The following is a 14,178-nucleotide window of genomic DNA, read 5'->3' on the forward strand; positions in this document are numbered from 1 at the left end:
GTAGATATGCCAGTATCCAGATAAAAAGAAAACAAAGCCATGAATCTTTTCTGTGCTTGGAATCTGAGCCCGCAGATTGATCGGAAGTATTTTGTCTTTTGTGCTTTGCTGCTCACAACTGTTGCGCTGAAATTTGCATGCCGCCCTCAACACTGCCGCTTGCCTTCGAATGAAAACCACAACAGGTGGAGGGAAAATCCATTGTTAATATGACTTCATTTACTTTGCGCTTTCCAAAATATACACACAGTTTGCTGCAAAATTATTGGAACGGCAAGGCCAAATCCCTCCTACTTGCTGCCTATGCTTCTCTTTTTTTGTATGAATAAAAAGATATACATATTCGGTTTTTTTCTGCTGTCACGTAGCTCTACTCTGTTCGTAGTCATACCGTTTACCCTCAATTAAATCCTGATAAAAAATACCACCCGAACTCGTCCCATTTTTGGATTAGTATTTATTCTATTGCCCTGTGTTGCGTCGTCTTCCTACTTATTCGGCGTTCCGGCGACAATTGGGCATGATAAGTGTGCTGCCCATTAAGGTGAATGATTAACACAATCCCATATGTCAAACACGCAACAGCGGGTGCGCCCTCTTTTTGGTGGGGTGGAGAAAAAAAAAAAACACTTTTTTTTTTGAGAAGTCCATTTATCTCCGGCGCCACGTTTTAAATATCAACCGACTTGGTGCCCAAGTTCCCCTTTCAGGCCCGTTCAGTGTGCACACAGGCCTACACCATGAATAAAAAAGGCGATTATGGGAAAGCCACATGTGACATGTCCTTATTGTGTTTGGTAATTACAACGTCGTCTTCTTGTGCTCCCACACCTTTGCCCCGCTCACTTGTGCGTGCTTGTTTGTGCAGGCATGCAAATGTGCATGCGTGTTTCCTGCCACGGCTGATTACACAAAGAACCACAAAGCTTTGCTCCAACACATCTTTCCCGCTTTCCATTTCGGGAAGAAGGGGGTTGGGGTGTACGCCCCCATAAATAAGCGACCGCAATGTGTCAGGCGGCGGCTGAAGCGTGACGGCTGTGTGCAGGTGTTTTTGGTGTCGCGTTGTTATCTCTTGGGGGCAAGCTGTCGAATGGGGAGTTGAATTTGCCGGTGAACATGAGTGACAGCTTTGTTTTCATTTGTTTTGACATTTTATAGTGGAAGGAGTGGCGGGGGAGTGCATGGCTTAAATAGCCCGTGAAATTCTGACTTATTAGATGATCGATCACTTCGTCTTTTTAGGAAATAGAAAATGTTTGGGGGTGTATGTGTTGCAGTCCATGTTCTTGTGTGTGTGTGTTTTTTTTTTTTTCTCGCCACCAGTCCAAACAAAGAAGCGAGCGCGTTCCTTCCTCTTCTTGATTCAATAGCTGCTTGCACAAACGCACAGTTCAAACCATTGTTCTTCATTAATATTTTTACAGTCACCCGGTGTGAAAATGAAGAAGTGTCGCGGAGCTAATCTCAGAAAGTCACACACACGTATACACGCACACACACGCGAGAAAAGCCACAACAATGTATTTTCTTCCTGATGGTAAAGTTGAAAAGCAGGTAACTTGGGTGGCGGCTGAAAGGCTGCAGTGTGGCAGAGTGGCCAGCAGTGGGCAGAAAAGAGCTGAACAAGTCCCATTTATTTCTGTCTTTTTCAGACAGAGTCTTTTTCTTTTCTTCTACTTTCTGCAGTAGGCCACGACGCCGTATGCCATCACGCCCACCACTGCGACCAAAGCGGCACCCCCGCACAGCAGCACGGGCAGATCGGCAGGGCCCCCCACTTCGGACCCCTCCTCCGAGGAGACATCCCGGGCGACCGCCGGTGAGAGTATGGAAGAGGGTGGAAGGAGGCCCGGGGATGTGTATGGGGGCTCTTCGGCGGCTGTGGTGGAGGGCGTCGGCGTCGATGTAGTGGAGGGCGGCTCCAGCCTGAAGACAGGCAGCGGGGGCAACGCCATGGGGGGCAGCATTTGCGTGAACTGTGCCTGAGGCTCCTCCGACGACATCAGGAGCGCCTCCTCAGTCTCTGCAGTCTGCAGGTCCAACACACTGCTCTGAAGCTCCTCATCTTCCTCTCCCTCTTCCTCCTCCTCCGCCTCCTCCAGGTGCACCATGTCCGAGTTGCATGAGAGGTTCTCCGCTGCAGCTCCGCCATCGCTGCTGTCCAGGCTCTTGGCGTCCTCGGGGTCCACGTCGCCCATGGTGGACCAGGACTCGGCCAGCAGGCTCTCGCTCTGCCAGGGGCTGGCACTCAGGGGTGGCACGGCGGGGGTGGCGCCCGCGGACCCCCCGCCGGACTCGACTGGGGCGTTCCCCTCCAGAATGGCCACTGCAGGGACGCAACGGATCGAGGTCAGTAGTGGAAGACAAAATTAGAAACTATGGTCACGGATGGCAAATACGCATTTGGATCAGAAATAGTCAGGGAGGGTTCCCACGAGACCTGGAAATCCTGGAAAGTGAGTGACCATTTTTCCAGTTATGGAAAATGAGAAAAATTGAATAGAAAAATCACTTATCTTGCAGTTTTCATCTCAATGTTTCCAAAATAACTTTGTTCGGCTAAAATAATGTTGCGCGCCATCACCATGAGTCTCAGTGAATGTTGGACAATGTATAGGACGCTTACAAATCAAAGTACCTATCATGTACCTGCGTGTATTTTTAATCCAAGGGAAATGCATGCTTGTCGCGGGGCTAATTGTAAGACTTTCCTTCAGTTTAAAAGTATCCATGTGCGTGCCTCCGGCGTGATACACAAAGGTGACACCTCTTCACCCCGGGTGTCGCGACTACGCCGCGACTGTGGAAAGTATTTGCCAGCCGGCCGCCCGGAGCCCAGAATAGACGCGACGATCGCCCGCTGTCTCTGTTTGGCGCGTGTTTGCCTTGTGTTTACTTTGCATCGGAGCATAATAAACATCAATCTTGTAACGTAATTACCATCACTTATCTTAGCTCCCTTGCTATTGAATTAGGCAAAAAAAAATCAGCTGTTGCTAGTTTTTGCTCTTTATTTACTCAACTGCAGATTGGTTTAGGGCTCCATCAGTGGGGATTATTTTATTTGTAGAGCTTTACAAAATGTTTATCATGTGTTTTTGAACGAGGAGGAAAAAAAATACTTTATCATGTTCTCCTTGTTAAAAACATAATTACAATTCCACAGCCAAATGTTTTGCTTCTTGGTGTGCACTTTCACCACCGGGGGGCATAATAGCCATGTCAGAAATCTGAGTTGCCCTCGTGAAGTATTTTTGTTTCTTCATATTCTAAAATATATTTAGATTTTTTTTTCTCAGCCACCCGCCCCTATTTATCAGTCTGTCCCCGGTTAGCCCTGGGAGAGAGAAAAATCAGACACAGTCCCTGAGTGCAAATTTTGAGTTTTACTACATATGAAAACCCAATCTAATTCCCCAAATCACTTGTTATTGTACTTCTTTTGAAAATAGGATTGAGTTACTCCTTGTTGTGATTGTCAATTTAGTGATTGAAGTTAGCCACGCACGCACACATGTTAATCCCTGCACACGCACGCGTTGTGATCCACCTTTGCTTTAATTGGATTCCTGTTGGTTCCATCCTGTGCAGAAAGAGACATGATTCACAAGTACAAACTGCTCAGTTCATACAACACCCACAAAGTAGCTGACACGTTCATTCAAGTGCAAGGTTACCGTGTGCCCTTCACTGGACTGAAATGACCCAGAGTGACCTTTCTTACCATTTGCACAGCACACGTTTTCATGAACGGAAAGCTAACGAGTGTATTCTTGACACAAGGGAGACTTTTACATAATTGAAATGACTTGCCGAAACATTTCTATCCACACAAAGAAAACACTTGAGCATACCTGGTTGCCGTTGGTGAGGTGCTAGACACGACAAAGGGCGTTTGGAGAACCAAGTGCCGTGTGAATTAAGACACAAAGTCACACAAGGCGAGCAGCAGGCAGGCAGACATGCACGCGAGGTATCTGCTACACAAATAACACAATGTTCAAGCTCTCTCCCTCTCTCATCCACCCTCCCCTCTAAATCCATGACATAACACTTGGCTGTGGATCTGCCATGGGTGACTCCAGGTGTGTGTGTGTGTGGGGGGGGGGGGGGGGGGGGGTTCTTAATCAGACTTTAACCTAAGTGTACACAATAGCAATTGTGAGTTAATACACAACATATGATAGAAATCCGTAGTTACTGTGTACTTTTAATTTCAAAACCCATTGAGAAGTATGATTAAAAATACTACGATTCATATTTGAATTTAAATTGTGTAGTTTAGATGGCGTTCGGCTCAAAACACATTGCGATTGTACTATTAAAGTACTGATGTAATATTGTTTATATTTTTTCTTTTTTGTATGTTTAATTTCACACAAATAATCACTTTCTATTCATTTTTTAATTGTTGTTTAGCTGTGTTCACGTCACTCTCTTTCCGCGTCACCCTCGCGCCTGATTGGCCACAAAGCAGGAAGTCAACAACACGTGACTTCGACGGTCAGCTGATTTGTACTGAGGACGTTTCTTTCGAGTCACGACCGCCTGGAATTATCTCATTTGTCGTCTGCATCATTTTCGGGTGAATTAAAAATTTTGTTGTTGATGTCGGTCGATTATAACGCAAGAGTTGTGTTGTAATGTTACGTTTCAATGAGCTTTTTTTTACGTTTGTGTGTGCGTTGAATGGCAGGCCCGAGCTAGCTAGCAAGCAGCAGCAGCAGTTGCGACCATGGCGCTCAGCGATGCCGACGTTCAGAAGCAGGTAACCAAGACGTGTTTTTTTTTTATTCTATTTTTGAAAACAACTACTGTACAACAAAGATGCTGTATTGCTCGTTTTGCTTGGTTCACGATGCCATTTCCTTGGGTGTATACCGCTAGCATCCTTCTCATTGACATTGAGCCACTCCAACAGGTTAATGCTGAAATAGGATTTTTTTGTGCCTGATTCGGGTGTTACCGCGAAACGTGGAATGTTGGGGTCATCCTGACCAGTGACCACATGACAATCACATGATGGAGGCTGTATGAGGAACTGCTGTGTAGAACCGGTATAAGAGGAAATAAAAACGCCACATACTGTGACAGCTGTTCAAGGTTCCACTCATGATTCGTGACTGAAATAAATCCTGACATTCTTCACCGTTGTGAGAAAAGCAGCCACTGAACAGCATTGTGTCACTAAGCATCCCAGTTATGAGTTGAAACACTTCATAGAAAAAAAATGCTTTCTTTCTTCATGTCAACAGATCAAGCACATGATGGCCTTCATCGAGCAGGAGGCCAACGAGAAGGCGGAGGAGATTGACGCTAAGGTACCATGGCTCAGTCCATTTTGGCTTCCTTCAATGCATTTGTGATGTTTTGAAATGCAAAAGGGAGGGAAGAGTATTTTTTAGTAATTTTCTTGTACTTGCGCCCTGCAGGCCGAAGAGGAGTTCAACATCGAGAAGGGCCGCCTGGTGCAAACGCAGCGTCTGAAGATCATGGAGTACTACGAGAAGAAGGAGAAGCAGATTGAGCAGCAGAAGAAAATGTGAGAGCGGCGCTTGCACCGTGCGGTTCCCTTTGTCTGTGATTGTGTTTCCTTGTTGCGTGCGGCACAGTAGCTTCCAACTGCGCCCTGCGCGTGCACAACAACAGCCGCTTAAGGCGCTAAAGCGAGCCTCTGTGTGTGTGTGTGTGTGTGTGTCCGATTCACAGCCAAATGTCCAACCTGATGAACCAGGCCCGCCTCAAGGTCCTCAAGGCCCGCGACGACATGATCTCTGTAAATCACGCAAAAACGTCAATGACACTGAATTGGGTTTTCATTGTGTAACGTGTGTGTGTTGGGTCTCTTCCTTTCAGGACATGCTCAATGAGGCCCGTCAGCGGCTCGCCAATGTGGCGCGAGACCCTGCCAGGTACTCGGCGCTGATTGACGGCTTGATCCTCCAGGTCAGGGAGCGCTCTTAAAATCCTCAATGGCACGATTGCCACAGACAATAATACACACACACACACACTGCATTAAAATGTAATGTTTTCGATTGTATTATCTGGAATAGGTGGATAAAAAATTATTTAGCATTTTTATGCACATTAAAGTACGAATGATGTACAGGTATTATTTTGTCCACTTGGGGTCCCCACCCTCCGTTGCACTGGAATATCAGTGAATCCAACGCCAGCCCCTGATGTCACTTACTAGGCCACGCCCCTTAAGGGCACACATCCAACATGCGTCAATCAAACTTTATTTAGGTACAGAAATGACCCTTTGTAAAACCAGTTCCTTTCTTCAGGGTTTATATCAGCTGCTGGAGCCCAAAGTGACCATCCGATGTCGTAAGCAAGACGTCCAATTAGTGCAAGTGAGTCGTCATTGTCATCGTTCATTTGCGGAGCCCCGCTTGACGCCGTCGCGCCTCTCGTCTGCGCGCAGGCTTCCATCCAGAGGAACGTGCCCATCTACAAGGCTGCCGTGAAGAACAACCTGGAGGTCCGCATCGACCGCGACAACTTCCTCGATCAGGACATGTGAGTGTCGCCGAGTCGCTTTTCGGGGCTTTCGACACTAAAAGCAAATGACCAAGTTGGCGCTTTGACAGCTCCGGAGGCATCGAACTCTACAACGGAGACGGCAAGATCAAAGTGGCCAACACGCTGGAGAGCCGACTGGACCTCTTGGCTCAGCAGGTAACAACAAATCGCTTCATGCTTGCAAACAAATGCTGTCAGCGCTTACATTTATTCAAGAAGAAAAGATCTCTATCGAGTCAATAATGAAAATCATGGGCCATATGTGTCCTAAAATCCAGTTGTAAAATAACCTTAAAATCTCACTTAGAATGTCTAATATTCTGTCACTGAAAACATGTATTAGTCTTGATTTGAAAGGATACAACTATGGAATTTGTTCTGATAACATTTAAAAATGCACATTTGTATTTTATGAAAGTTTTTTTTCTGTTTAAAAAATCAACATTTTTTTTCTTGCAAAAAGATCAAAAGCTGTGTTGCTGTTTTGCGTGTTGCAATGTCCCCAGATGATGCCCAACATCCGAGTGGCCCTCTTCGGCGCCAACCCCAACCGCAAGTTCATGGACTGAGAAGCCTCGCTCCCGCGTTTCTGGATTCTTTTCCATTTCTTTTGTTTTGGGTCACATTCCAAAAGCGGGTGCTTTGTCACCATTATTATTATTTTTATGTGTGTGCGTATGATGTGTTGTTGATGTGTTCCTTTGTACATGAAGGAAAGCTCCCGCCATGCCATGACACATTACATGTCAGCAGGGACGGGGTTACTTGCTGGATCGTCATCAAGTAAGTTAGAATGTTTAAAAGGTTAATTTATTGTTCCGCCAGAGGGGGATCCTCTGTCTGTATATGAGCGAGCCCATAGAAATTGTGTGCGTCATGTGTTGTAAATGTACAATATCATAATAAAATGATTGGTGATGGCTACACCTTCTGCTTGTCTTCGTAGCGCACACGCACGAGGGCATGCACTCAACCGTCTTTTGTCTTTCAAAAAAAAAGTTTTGCCTGAGCACTTGCTCATTTGCCTTTAGATAGTTCACGTCTTCAACTTGTGAGCACAACCGTAAGTTATGCCAATTTTGTGTTAAAATCCATCAAAAATGATGACTTTTCTGTTTCTATTAATAGGTAAAAATGAATTTATATGCAAAATAATCCTTTATTTATTTTTTGGGCTGAAACAGCCTAGCCTCCGTAAGCTTCTAATAACTACTTACACAGCGTGCCAGAACCTTCCTGACTTTTGTTGTCACATGAGGCAAATCATCTTCGGCCAGGGTCGCACTGCAGGGACGCGTTTATTGCACTTGTTCCCTATTTCTGATTAAACTCGAATCACTCTCGGTTCCTCTACACAACCCCGTGCCCTGCCACATGCACAGCGAAGCACATACGCTTCTCCATTTGTCGCTCTCGCTGTCTCTCTCCAGTGTCCGTAGGTATGTATCTTAGTGTGTGTGTGTGTGTCATGTGGCATTGATTATTTTCCAACAGCGTTTATAAACAATCCCTCTTTTGTCCGATTGATGTGTTACTGCTTTGTGTGTCACAATGTCTCCAGATGATGCCCAACATCCAAGTGGCCCTCTTCGGCGCCAACCGCAAGTTCGTGGACTGAGAAGCCTCACTCCCTTGCGACATCATTAATAATATTACGCGCGCGCGTGTGTGTGTGTGTGTGTGTGTGTGTTGGTGTACGGGCTACACTTGATGCCTGTCGTCGCGCGCACGGGGGCAAGCACTCATCCGGCCACGCTGTCCATGCATGCCAGGCTAGTTAATCACATGGTATTTGTCAGACAAAAATACGTCAATAATTCCGTTACGCCCAGTGTTGTGCTGACTTGTTTGGCAGGGAAGGAACAAGCGCAGTCTTGCGGGAAGACGGCGGAGTGTGCACATCACTTCTTGTAAGTACTTTGTATTTTGGTTTTTGCCTTGCTTTTTGGCACTGTGATGTCATCGACGGGGAATGTCAGGCGCTTTCAACGAATTCCTAGTTTTGTTGGCTCAAACGATGTGCTCAATCCACATGGGAACCGTTGCCAGAAGTGTTTGTATCCAATAAAACAGGCTGGGAATGATGCGGCTGTGCTCCGGAGTTTACTGACTGGTTAAAAATGTTTCTTCCTGAACAATAGGACTGACATGCATTCGCGTTGTCTTTTGTGTGAAGCAGACATCTAATGTGTTAACACGCGTTTAATACAACAATTGGGTTGTCCTGGCAACGACATCAAATCAACTTGCTCAGTGAGTGCGGTTGCAAATTACAACCCCAATAAGTTGTCCTGTCCTCTGACTCTTCGGTCTAGTAGCGAACAGCGCCCTCGAGTGGCATCTAAGGACATGACAGCCTCCCTCCCTCGGGCGGTGACCCTCCTGTGTCTGTCTGCGGCGGTGTTGGGGATGCCCAACCCGAGTCAACGGGACCTGCTGATGCGCCTGGAGGTGTCCAAGCAGATGGGCGGCGACGCGGCGCTCACGCCGGCCGAGCTGCGATTGGACGGCAGGCTTCAGCGGCTGAAGGAGCGCGAGATGGCGGCCGAGCCCTTCCCGCCCGCCGTCCACTTCTTCAAGGCCCGGAGCCTCATACGTGATAGTCCCGTCTTCAAGCTGCTGCAGGAAATGCCCAAAGGTGACCTCGAAATGCCGAGCGAGACACGCGCCTTCACACCAACGCCACCATGCATCGAAATGGTTATTGCGTAAATGCCGAAGAATCGGCATTCACACTAACGCTATTGTGTGTTGTGGAATGTTGATTATTTCCTGCGCGGATGCTGAGAGACGAGAATTGTCACCCGCAGGCGGCGCCCTGCACATCCACAGCACGTCGCTGGCGAGTGCCGAATGGCTGGTGAAGAACGTGACGTACCGGCCGCACTGCTACATCTGCTTCGCGTGGGACAACTCGCCGCGCTTCGTCTTCTCTCAGCGCCGGCCGTACCCGCGCTGGGACTGCTTCTACTGGCAGCTCCTCAGCACACTCCGAGCCAAAGCGAGCGACCTCGACGCCTTCGACCAAAGGTACCGCCCGACCGCCAACCCGTCATTTCCCTGACAAGGAGCAGCTCACTCAATTTTGACGGCTTTCAAGCTTGATGCGGCATTTCACGCTGGTCACCGACGACCCGGACGCAGAGTACCCGGACCAGAACGCTGCGTGGAACAAATTCGAGAACGCCTTCATTGCCAGTGCCGGGCTGGTTAGCCACGCCCCCGTCCTGAGGGATAGCCTCCTGCAGGGCCTGCACGAGCTGCACCAAGACAACGTCATGTATCTGGAGCTGCGCAACGGCCTGTCCAAGGTCTGTTTTTGCTCTCGTCTCGGCATTCGTGAAAGGCATGCACTGTGTGAATGCTTGAGAAGCGAGCAAGACGACACGTGATGTTTTTCTCGCATCTCCTTACAGACGTACGAGCTGGACGGAACGGTCCACGACAAGATATGGACACTGAAGACTTTTCAAGACGTCACCAAGCAGTTTGTGGCCGATCACCCGGACTTCCTGGGCGCCCGCCTCATCATAGCCGTGCACAGGTACGCGCAGGCCAGAATGCCTTCATTCCGATAGATCACCACTCAAACCGTGAAGCGCTTGCAGGTCATCGAGCGCGTCAGAGGTGAAGGCGGCCGTGAAGGAGGCCGTGGCCCTGCAGAAGGACTTCCCCGACGTGGTGGCGGGATTTGACCTGGTAGCAACCAAGCTTTTCGGCCGTCGCGAGGCGACCCATTTGGTAACTCTGTTCTTGTATGGCAGGTGGGCAGGGAGGACACCGGCAGTCCGCTTTGGTACTTCCGGGACGCGCTGGAGCTGCCCGCCCAGCTGGGTGTCAACCTGCCTTACTTCTTTCACGCAGGTGAAACCGGTAGGTTGATGGAGATTCTTTCAGCCCGCTCAAACCCGAGGTGGAAAATACATTTTTTTCCCTCTCAATATTACAACTGCGATTTAATAGCTGATTCCACTTGACACTCTGCAGACAGCGAGGGCACGGAGGCGGATCAGAACATGATGGACGCCCTCCTGTTTAACACCAGCCGTATCGGGCACGGCTACGCCCTGGCGCGCCACCCGCTCGCCAAGGAGATGTCCAGACAGAGGAAGGTGGCGGTGGAGGTGTGCCCCATCTCCAACCAGGTCCAGTACACCAACCGGCCTTCAATTTGCTCATCCTTGCCCTTAATTGGCCATCCATTTCACACAATGATGCCTTGGCAAATGTGTCCAACAGGTTCTAAAACTGGTCTCGGACCTGCGCAACCACCCGGCCGCAGTGCTGATGTCGGAGGGCCACCCGATGGTCATCAGCTCAGACGACCCGTCCATGTTCGGCACATCGGGCTTGTCCTATGACTTTTACCAGGCCTACGTGGGCCTTGGCGGCATGAAGGCCAACGTGGGCACGCTGAAGGAACTGGCACGCAACTCTCTCAGGTGAGGCGCGCGCGTCAGGTCGCGGGCGGCGGTCGGATGTCGGCGGCGTCCGCTAACGTCGGCTTCCTCGTGACCCCGCAGGTACAGCTCGCTGCCGGCGCCGCTCAAGGATGCCGGACTGGCCGCGTGGCAGAGGAAATGGGACGCTTTTGTTTCGGCTCACTCTTGAGAGCCCGGCGGAATCTTTTTGAACGCTTGATGGACATGACTTTTGATACGGCGCTTTGGTGAAGCTTTGTCAGGCCTGAGCAATCACATGGGCAACCACCGACAATCATTAAGCAAATAAAAAGGGCATCAAGCTCACTGGCCGATTGAACCAGAATAATTACAAATCTTTGACTTTTATTTTCACTTTATTTTCATCCAACAAAAGTAGAAAAGAATTTCATAATTTACACGTGTTAAAAAAAAAAAAAGAGAGAAACTTGTCATTCCTCATATGATCAGGTGGCCGTGTTGCTGGGGTGCAGCGGTTTGACTCGAACACGTCGGGACAGTCCCAGACGAAGGCCTTGTCCGGGAGACCTGGCGGGAGGACTCTGGGATGAAGGTGGACATTTTCCAATTTGACCTGCGAGGTGAAGCAGAAAATTCACAACACTTTAGTTTTTTTTTTTCCTTCTCCACATTCATGCTTGAAATAATTGTAAGAACCTGGTGGGGTCCATTTAGGAATCCTGCCTTCTGTCGGACTGACTGAGACTGGCGGTTTGGATACGGCGGGTTTAAGCGTTGGGGGGCTTCTCGGCGTGGGCGCAGGGTGCGGTGTAGATGCTTAAAAGACAAGTGCCAAAGTTTTTTTTTTTTAAACAAACATGACAAAACATTGCTGAACACAGGCTGGAATTCACTTGTCTCCAAGGGGTGGGGCCGGTCGAATTTCACTTGTCACATATTTGCAGTTCAGCATTTGCAGATTGTCTTCTTCATTTTTTTTTTGTGCTCATGCCAAGAGGAAAAAGTTTAAGTTTGGTGCTCTTTTTGTAACATCAAGGAGGAACTGCGTTGGAGTTCGATTTAGCTAAATATTGCATTTTACCACCATCTTGACGTCAAGGAACTACGGTGAAATGCATTGAGGATTTCACATTTAGACAAATATCATACTTTCAGTTGACATCGACAATCATCAACCTTTTGAAGGGGCGCCGATTGCCGTTTTTTGTTGTTCCTGTAAAACAAATTGAAATCAAATCGAACCTGTCCGGGGTTGAGCTTTTAGCTTGGGTGGCTGTCTTTCTTTTTTGCTGCCGGAACGCTTGTCACTCTCCTTCTTTTTCTGGCTCTTCTTCTTCACGGTGAACTCCTCATCCTCACTGATGTCCTCCTCGCTCTCCGAATCTGAAACTGCAGTCGTGTTGAGACTCACAAATGCGTCCAACAAGGACACAACGGAGAGCCTACCGCGCGTCCGTTTGGGGTCATAATCGTCATCGTCTTGAGGACGTTTCATGTGCCTCTCCTCGGAGATCTTATCCAAGCCTGAAGGAAATTTGAATTCAATGACTGTTGTTTTCTATTTAAAAAAAAGATGAAGCTTTTACCCAAAAGTGATGAATCCACACTGCAGTTGGAGCGCCAAAGGTCAGCGGGATTGATGTTCTCGTCGGCTGGAAACCACAATGAGTGATTAATTTATTTCAAGGCTTTTCACACTCACACAAATACTTCATCGTACCGTGACCAGCAGGAGGCGCTACTTTCGTCTCGTGTGTGTTATTGAGCAAGGAGAGGGTAATTGCTGCCTCCAGATCTCGAGTCATCAGCTTTTGGTCTAGAGCTTTTCTGGAAGTCATAGATAGATAAGTCATACAACTGGAAGTTTTGCTCTTGTCGTTCATTTTGTATCCTGCTTTACCTGCTTTTGTTGCTCTCTTGGCTTGGTGTGTTCCTTGGCTCCTGATGTTTGAGTTTCTTGCCAGGTGGGGGCTTCACACAGGCGAAGTCTTCATCTGACATTTAAGAATCAAGTTTATTTATACAAGGTAAATTTTAAGTCTATTTTTGATGTGCCACGACATGTTGAGGATGAATAGAATATTCAATCAAGACAACGCTATCTAATGACGTTCGAACACTGAAAATTACCCATTTGTCCACAAGAGGGAGCAAAAAATCATGAATGCCAGCAAACGCGTCAATAACCTTTTTGTAATGTACATTAACCCTGGTTAGATTTAATCTTGGCCTTTAGAGTTATTTTCAAGTTTTCGTTTTTGGGGGGGGGTCTTGATCGTACTGGCATGCCTGCAGATAATACTGTATAGCTGGTTTGCATGTGTGGATGGCTCGTACTACACACGTCTACAGTGCGTTCCTTGTTCAAGATGACATTTTAACAATTTCACCGACCGTCGTCGTCAAGATCCCTGGACTCGCAGTAATTGATGCTCTTGGTCTTTCTGTGATGAAGAAAAAGTAAAACATGTCGAGTTGGAACGTTAGCACAATAACTGGCTCGCTTGGCGTGTTGACAAACCTTGCCGGTCGATCCATTTGATGCAAGATTTTCGACAAGCAAACCCCGATTGCTTTACAACGTTGATATTAGATGAGTTAACTCAAGTAAAAATAAATAAAGAGAAAAGATTTGAGGGCACTGCGGCGACCCTAGAACGATCCTTGACATGCTTTGTTGTCTATTTGATTTTGAAGCCAACCCGCCAGAACGGAGGAGAAGTGACGAAAAGCCACATCCGATCAGTTGGCCCCGGTCGTGCAGCTAAGTGTCAAATCTGCTGTGGTGAAATGGCTCACTCTGGCGTTCAAACTGATGAAGTAAGTTAAAAATACGTGTGCGCGTGTGTTAAAGTGAATAAATAAAGCCACTTTTTTGTAAGTATGATCGTCTCATTTATGTCCACAGTGATGGCATCCTCAACTTGATAGTCCCTTAAATCGCCTTTCAAAGCCAATTGGTTTGACATGACTTCTTGAGAGTGCCATTAATTTCATGGATACGTTTTTACAAAAGTCATGTTGCTCAGTCAAACTGGCTTGTGTGGCTGAACTCTCACTCCCAAACTCGAACGTCAACATGTTATCTCGTCTTTTCTGACCGCCGTTGACGAGGTAAGTGTACGTTCCAAATGTCTTCATTCCTATGTAAGTTGTGAATGGTTGCGAGGCTTCTTGTCGCTTCAGCTGCCCACCACTAGATGTCAGTGTTAACTTGTTGCAGTCGCACGCCTGCCTGCAT

The 14,178-nt window shown here is 47.7% G+C and overlaps 4 protein-coding genes across 8 annotated transcripts; 2 read left to right on the forward strand and 2 right to left on the reverse strand.

The window, feature by feature from the left end:
- Nucleotides 1-1,671: 1,671 nt before the first annotated feature.
- On the reverse strand, nucleotides 1,672-4,062 carry LOC127593792 (bcl-2-like protein 13). The gene is made up of 2 exons (XM_052055436.1): nucleotides 3,858-4,062; nucleotides 1,672-2,329 (listed from the first exon to the last, which is right to left on the reverse strand). The coding sequence occupies exons 1-2, from the start codon at nucleotides 4,045-4,047 to the stop codon at nucleotides 1,677-1,679; spliced, it is 843 nt and encodes a 280-aa protein (XP_051911396.1). The 5' UTR covers nucleotides 4,048-4,062; the 3' UTR covers nucleotides 1,672-1,676.
- atp6v1e1b (ATPase H+ transporting V1 subunit E1b) lies at nucleotides 2,203-8,167 on the forward strand. Of its 3 annotated transcripts, none has more exons than XM_052055443.1 (10): nucleotides 2,203-2,352; nucleotides 4,700-4,771; nucleotides 5,259-5,324; nucleotides 5,436-5,545; nucleotides 5,713-5,779; nucleotides 5,860-5,949; nucleotides 6,297-6,365; nucleotides 6,437-6,531; nucleotides 6,603-6,690; nucleotides 7,041-7,458. In XM_052055443.1, exons 2-10 carry the CDS (start codon nucleotides 4,739-4,741, stop codon nucleotides 7,101-7,103), a joined length of 681 nt encoding a protein of 226 aa, XP_051911403.1. In that variant the 5' UTR covers nucleotides 2,203-2,352; nucleotides 4,700-4,738; the 3' UTR covers nucleotides 7,104-7,458. The 3 variants fall into 3 exon arrangements, with proteins under 3 accessions (XP_051911403.1, XP_051911404.1, XP_051911402.1); XM_052055444.1 differs by lacking the exons at nucleotides 2,203-2,352; nucleotides 7,041-7,458 and adding exons at nucleotides 4,423-4,588; nucleotides 8,096-8,167; XM_052055442.1 differs by lacking the exon at nucleotides 2,203-2,352 and adding an exon at nucleotides 4,423-4,588.
- Nucleotides 8,168-8,204: 37 nt separating this feature from the next.
- ada2b (adenosine deaminase 2b) lies at nucleotides 8,205-11,311 on the forward strand. Of its 2 annotated transcripts, none has more exons than XM_052055426.1 (10): nucleotides 8,205-8,444; nucleotides 8,850-9,172; nucleotides 9,345-9,564; nucleotides 9,635-9,845; nucleotides 9,951-10,078; nucleotides 10,143-10,233; nucleotides 10,299-10,407; nucleotides 10,522-10,679; nucleotides 10,774-10,976; nucleotides 11,058-11,311. In XM_052055426.1, the coding sequence occupies exons 1-10, from the start codon at nucleotides 8,245-8,247 to the stop codon at nucleotides 11,143-11,145; spliced, it is 1,731 nt and encodes a 576-aa protein (XP_051911386.1). In that variant the 5' UTR covers nucleotides 8,205-8,244; the 3' UTR covers nucleotides 11,146-11,311. The 2 variants fall into 2 exon arrangements, with proteins under 2 accessions (XP_051911386.1, XP_051911387.1); XM_052055427.1 differs by having other exon boundaries at nucleotides 8,853-9,172.
- Nucleotides 11,291-14,114, reverse strand: rad51ap1 (RAD51 associated protein 1). Of its 2 annotated transcripts, none has more exons than XM_052055438.1 (9): nucleotides 13,459-14,114; nucleotides 13,332-13,381; nucleotides 12,838-12,931; nucleotides 12,658-12,764; nucleotides 12,524-12,589; nucleotides 12,384-12,461; nucleotides 12,180-12,320; nucleotides 11,634-11,753; nucleotides 11,291-11,550 (listed from the first exon to the last, which is right to left on the reverse strand). In XM_052055438.1, exons 1-9 carry the CDS (start codon nucleotides 13,473-13,475, stop codon nucleotides 11,423-11,425), a joined length of 801 nt encoding a protein of 266 aa, XP_051911398.1. In that variant the 5' UTR covers nucleotides 13,476-14,114; the 3' UTR covers nucleotides 11,291-11,422. The 2 variants fall into 2 exon arrangements, with proteins under 2 accessions (XP_051911398.1, XP_051911397.1); XM_052055437.1 differs by having other exon boundaries at nucleotides 12,180-12,326; nucleotides 13,459-14,112.
- Between the last annotated feature and the right edge of the window lie 64 nt (nucleotides 14,115-14,178).

This window comes from Hippocampus zosterae, chromosome 21 (genome assembly GCF_025434085.1).
Source record: "Hippocampus zosterae strain Florida chromosome 21, ASM2543408v3, whole genome shotgun sequence".
NCBI classification, from domain to species: Eukaryota; Metazoa; Chordata; class Actinopteri; order Syngnathiformes; family Syngnathidae; genus Hippocampus; species Hippocampus zosterae.

What these genes read in the sequence shown, in the direction of transcription:
- LOC127593792 (XM_052055436.1), bottom strand. Translation starts at nt 4,047, where the DNA reads ATGGATTTAGAGGGGAGGGTGGATGAGAGAGGGAGAGAGCTTGAACAT. An exon ending in ACCTCACCAACGGCAACCAG is followed by an intron (nt 2,330 to 3,857) that starts GTATGCTCAAGT and finishes GCGTCCCTGCAG; the next exon opens with TGGCCATTCTGGAGGGGAAC.
- rad51ap1 (XM_052055437.1), bottom strand. An exon ending in CAAGAGAGCAACAAAAGCAG is followed by an intron (nt 12,765 to 12,837) that starts GTAAAGCAGGAT and finishes TATGACTTCCAG; the next exon opens with AAAAGCTCTAGACCAAAAGC. An exon ending in TCCTAAATGGACCCCACCAG is followed by an intron (nt 11,551 to 11,633) that starts GTTCTTACAATT and finishes TTCACCTCGCAG; the next exon opens with GTCAAATTGGAAAATGTCCA.
- atp6v1e1b (XM_052055443.1), top strand. Translation starts at nt 4,739, where the DNA reads ATGGCGCTCAGCGATGCCGACGTTCAGAAGCAG. An exon ending in ATTGAGCAGCAGAAGAAAAT is followed by an intron (nt 5,546 to 5,712) that starts GTGAGAGCGGCG and finishes TCCGATTCACAG; the next exon opens with CCAAATGTCCAACCTGATGA. An exon ending in TTGACGGCTTGATCCTCCAG is followed by an intron (nt 5,950 to 6,296) that starts GTCAGGGAGCGC and finishes TCCTTTCTTCAG; the next exon opens with GGTTTATATCAGCTGCTGGA.
- ada2b (XM_052055426.1), top strand. Translation starts at nt 8,245, where the DNA reads ATGCCTGTCGTCGCGCGCACGGGGGCAAGCACTCATCCGGCCACGCTG. An exon ending in CTTTCACGCAGGTGAAACCG is followed by an intron (nt 10,408 to 10,521) that starts GTAGGTTGATGG and finishes GACACTCTGCAG; the next exon opens with ACAGCGAGGGCACGGAGGCG. An exon ending in CTGGCACGCAACTCTCTCAG is followed by an intron (nt 10,977 to 11,057) that starts GTGAGGCGCGCG and finishes GTGACCCCGCAG; the next exon opens with GTACAGCTCGCTGCCGGCGC.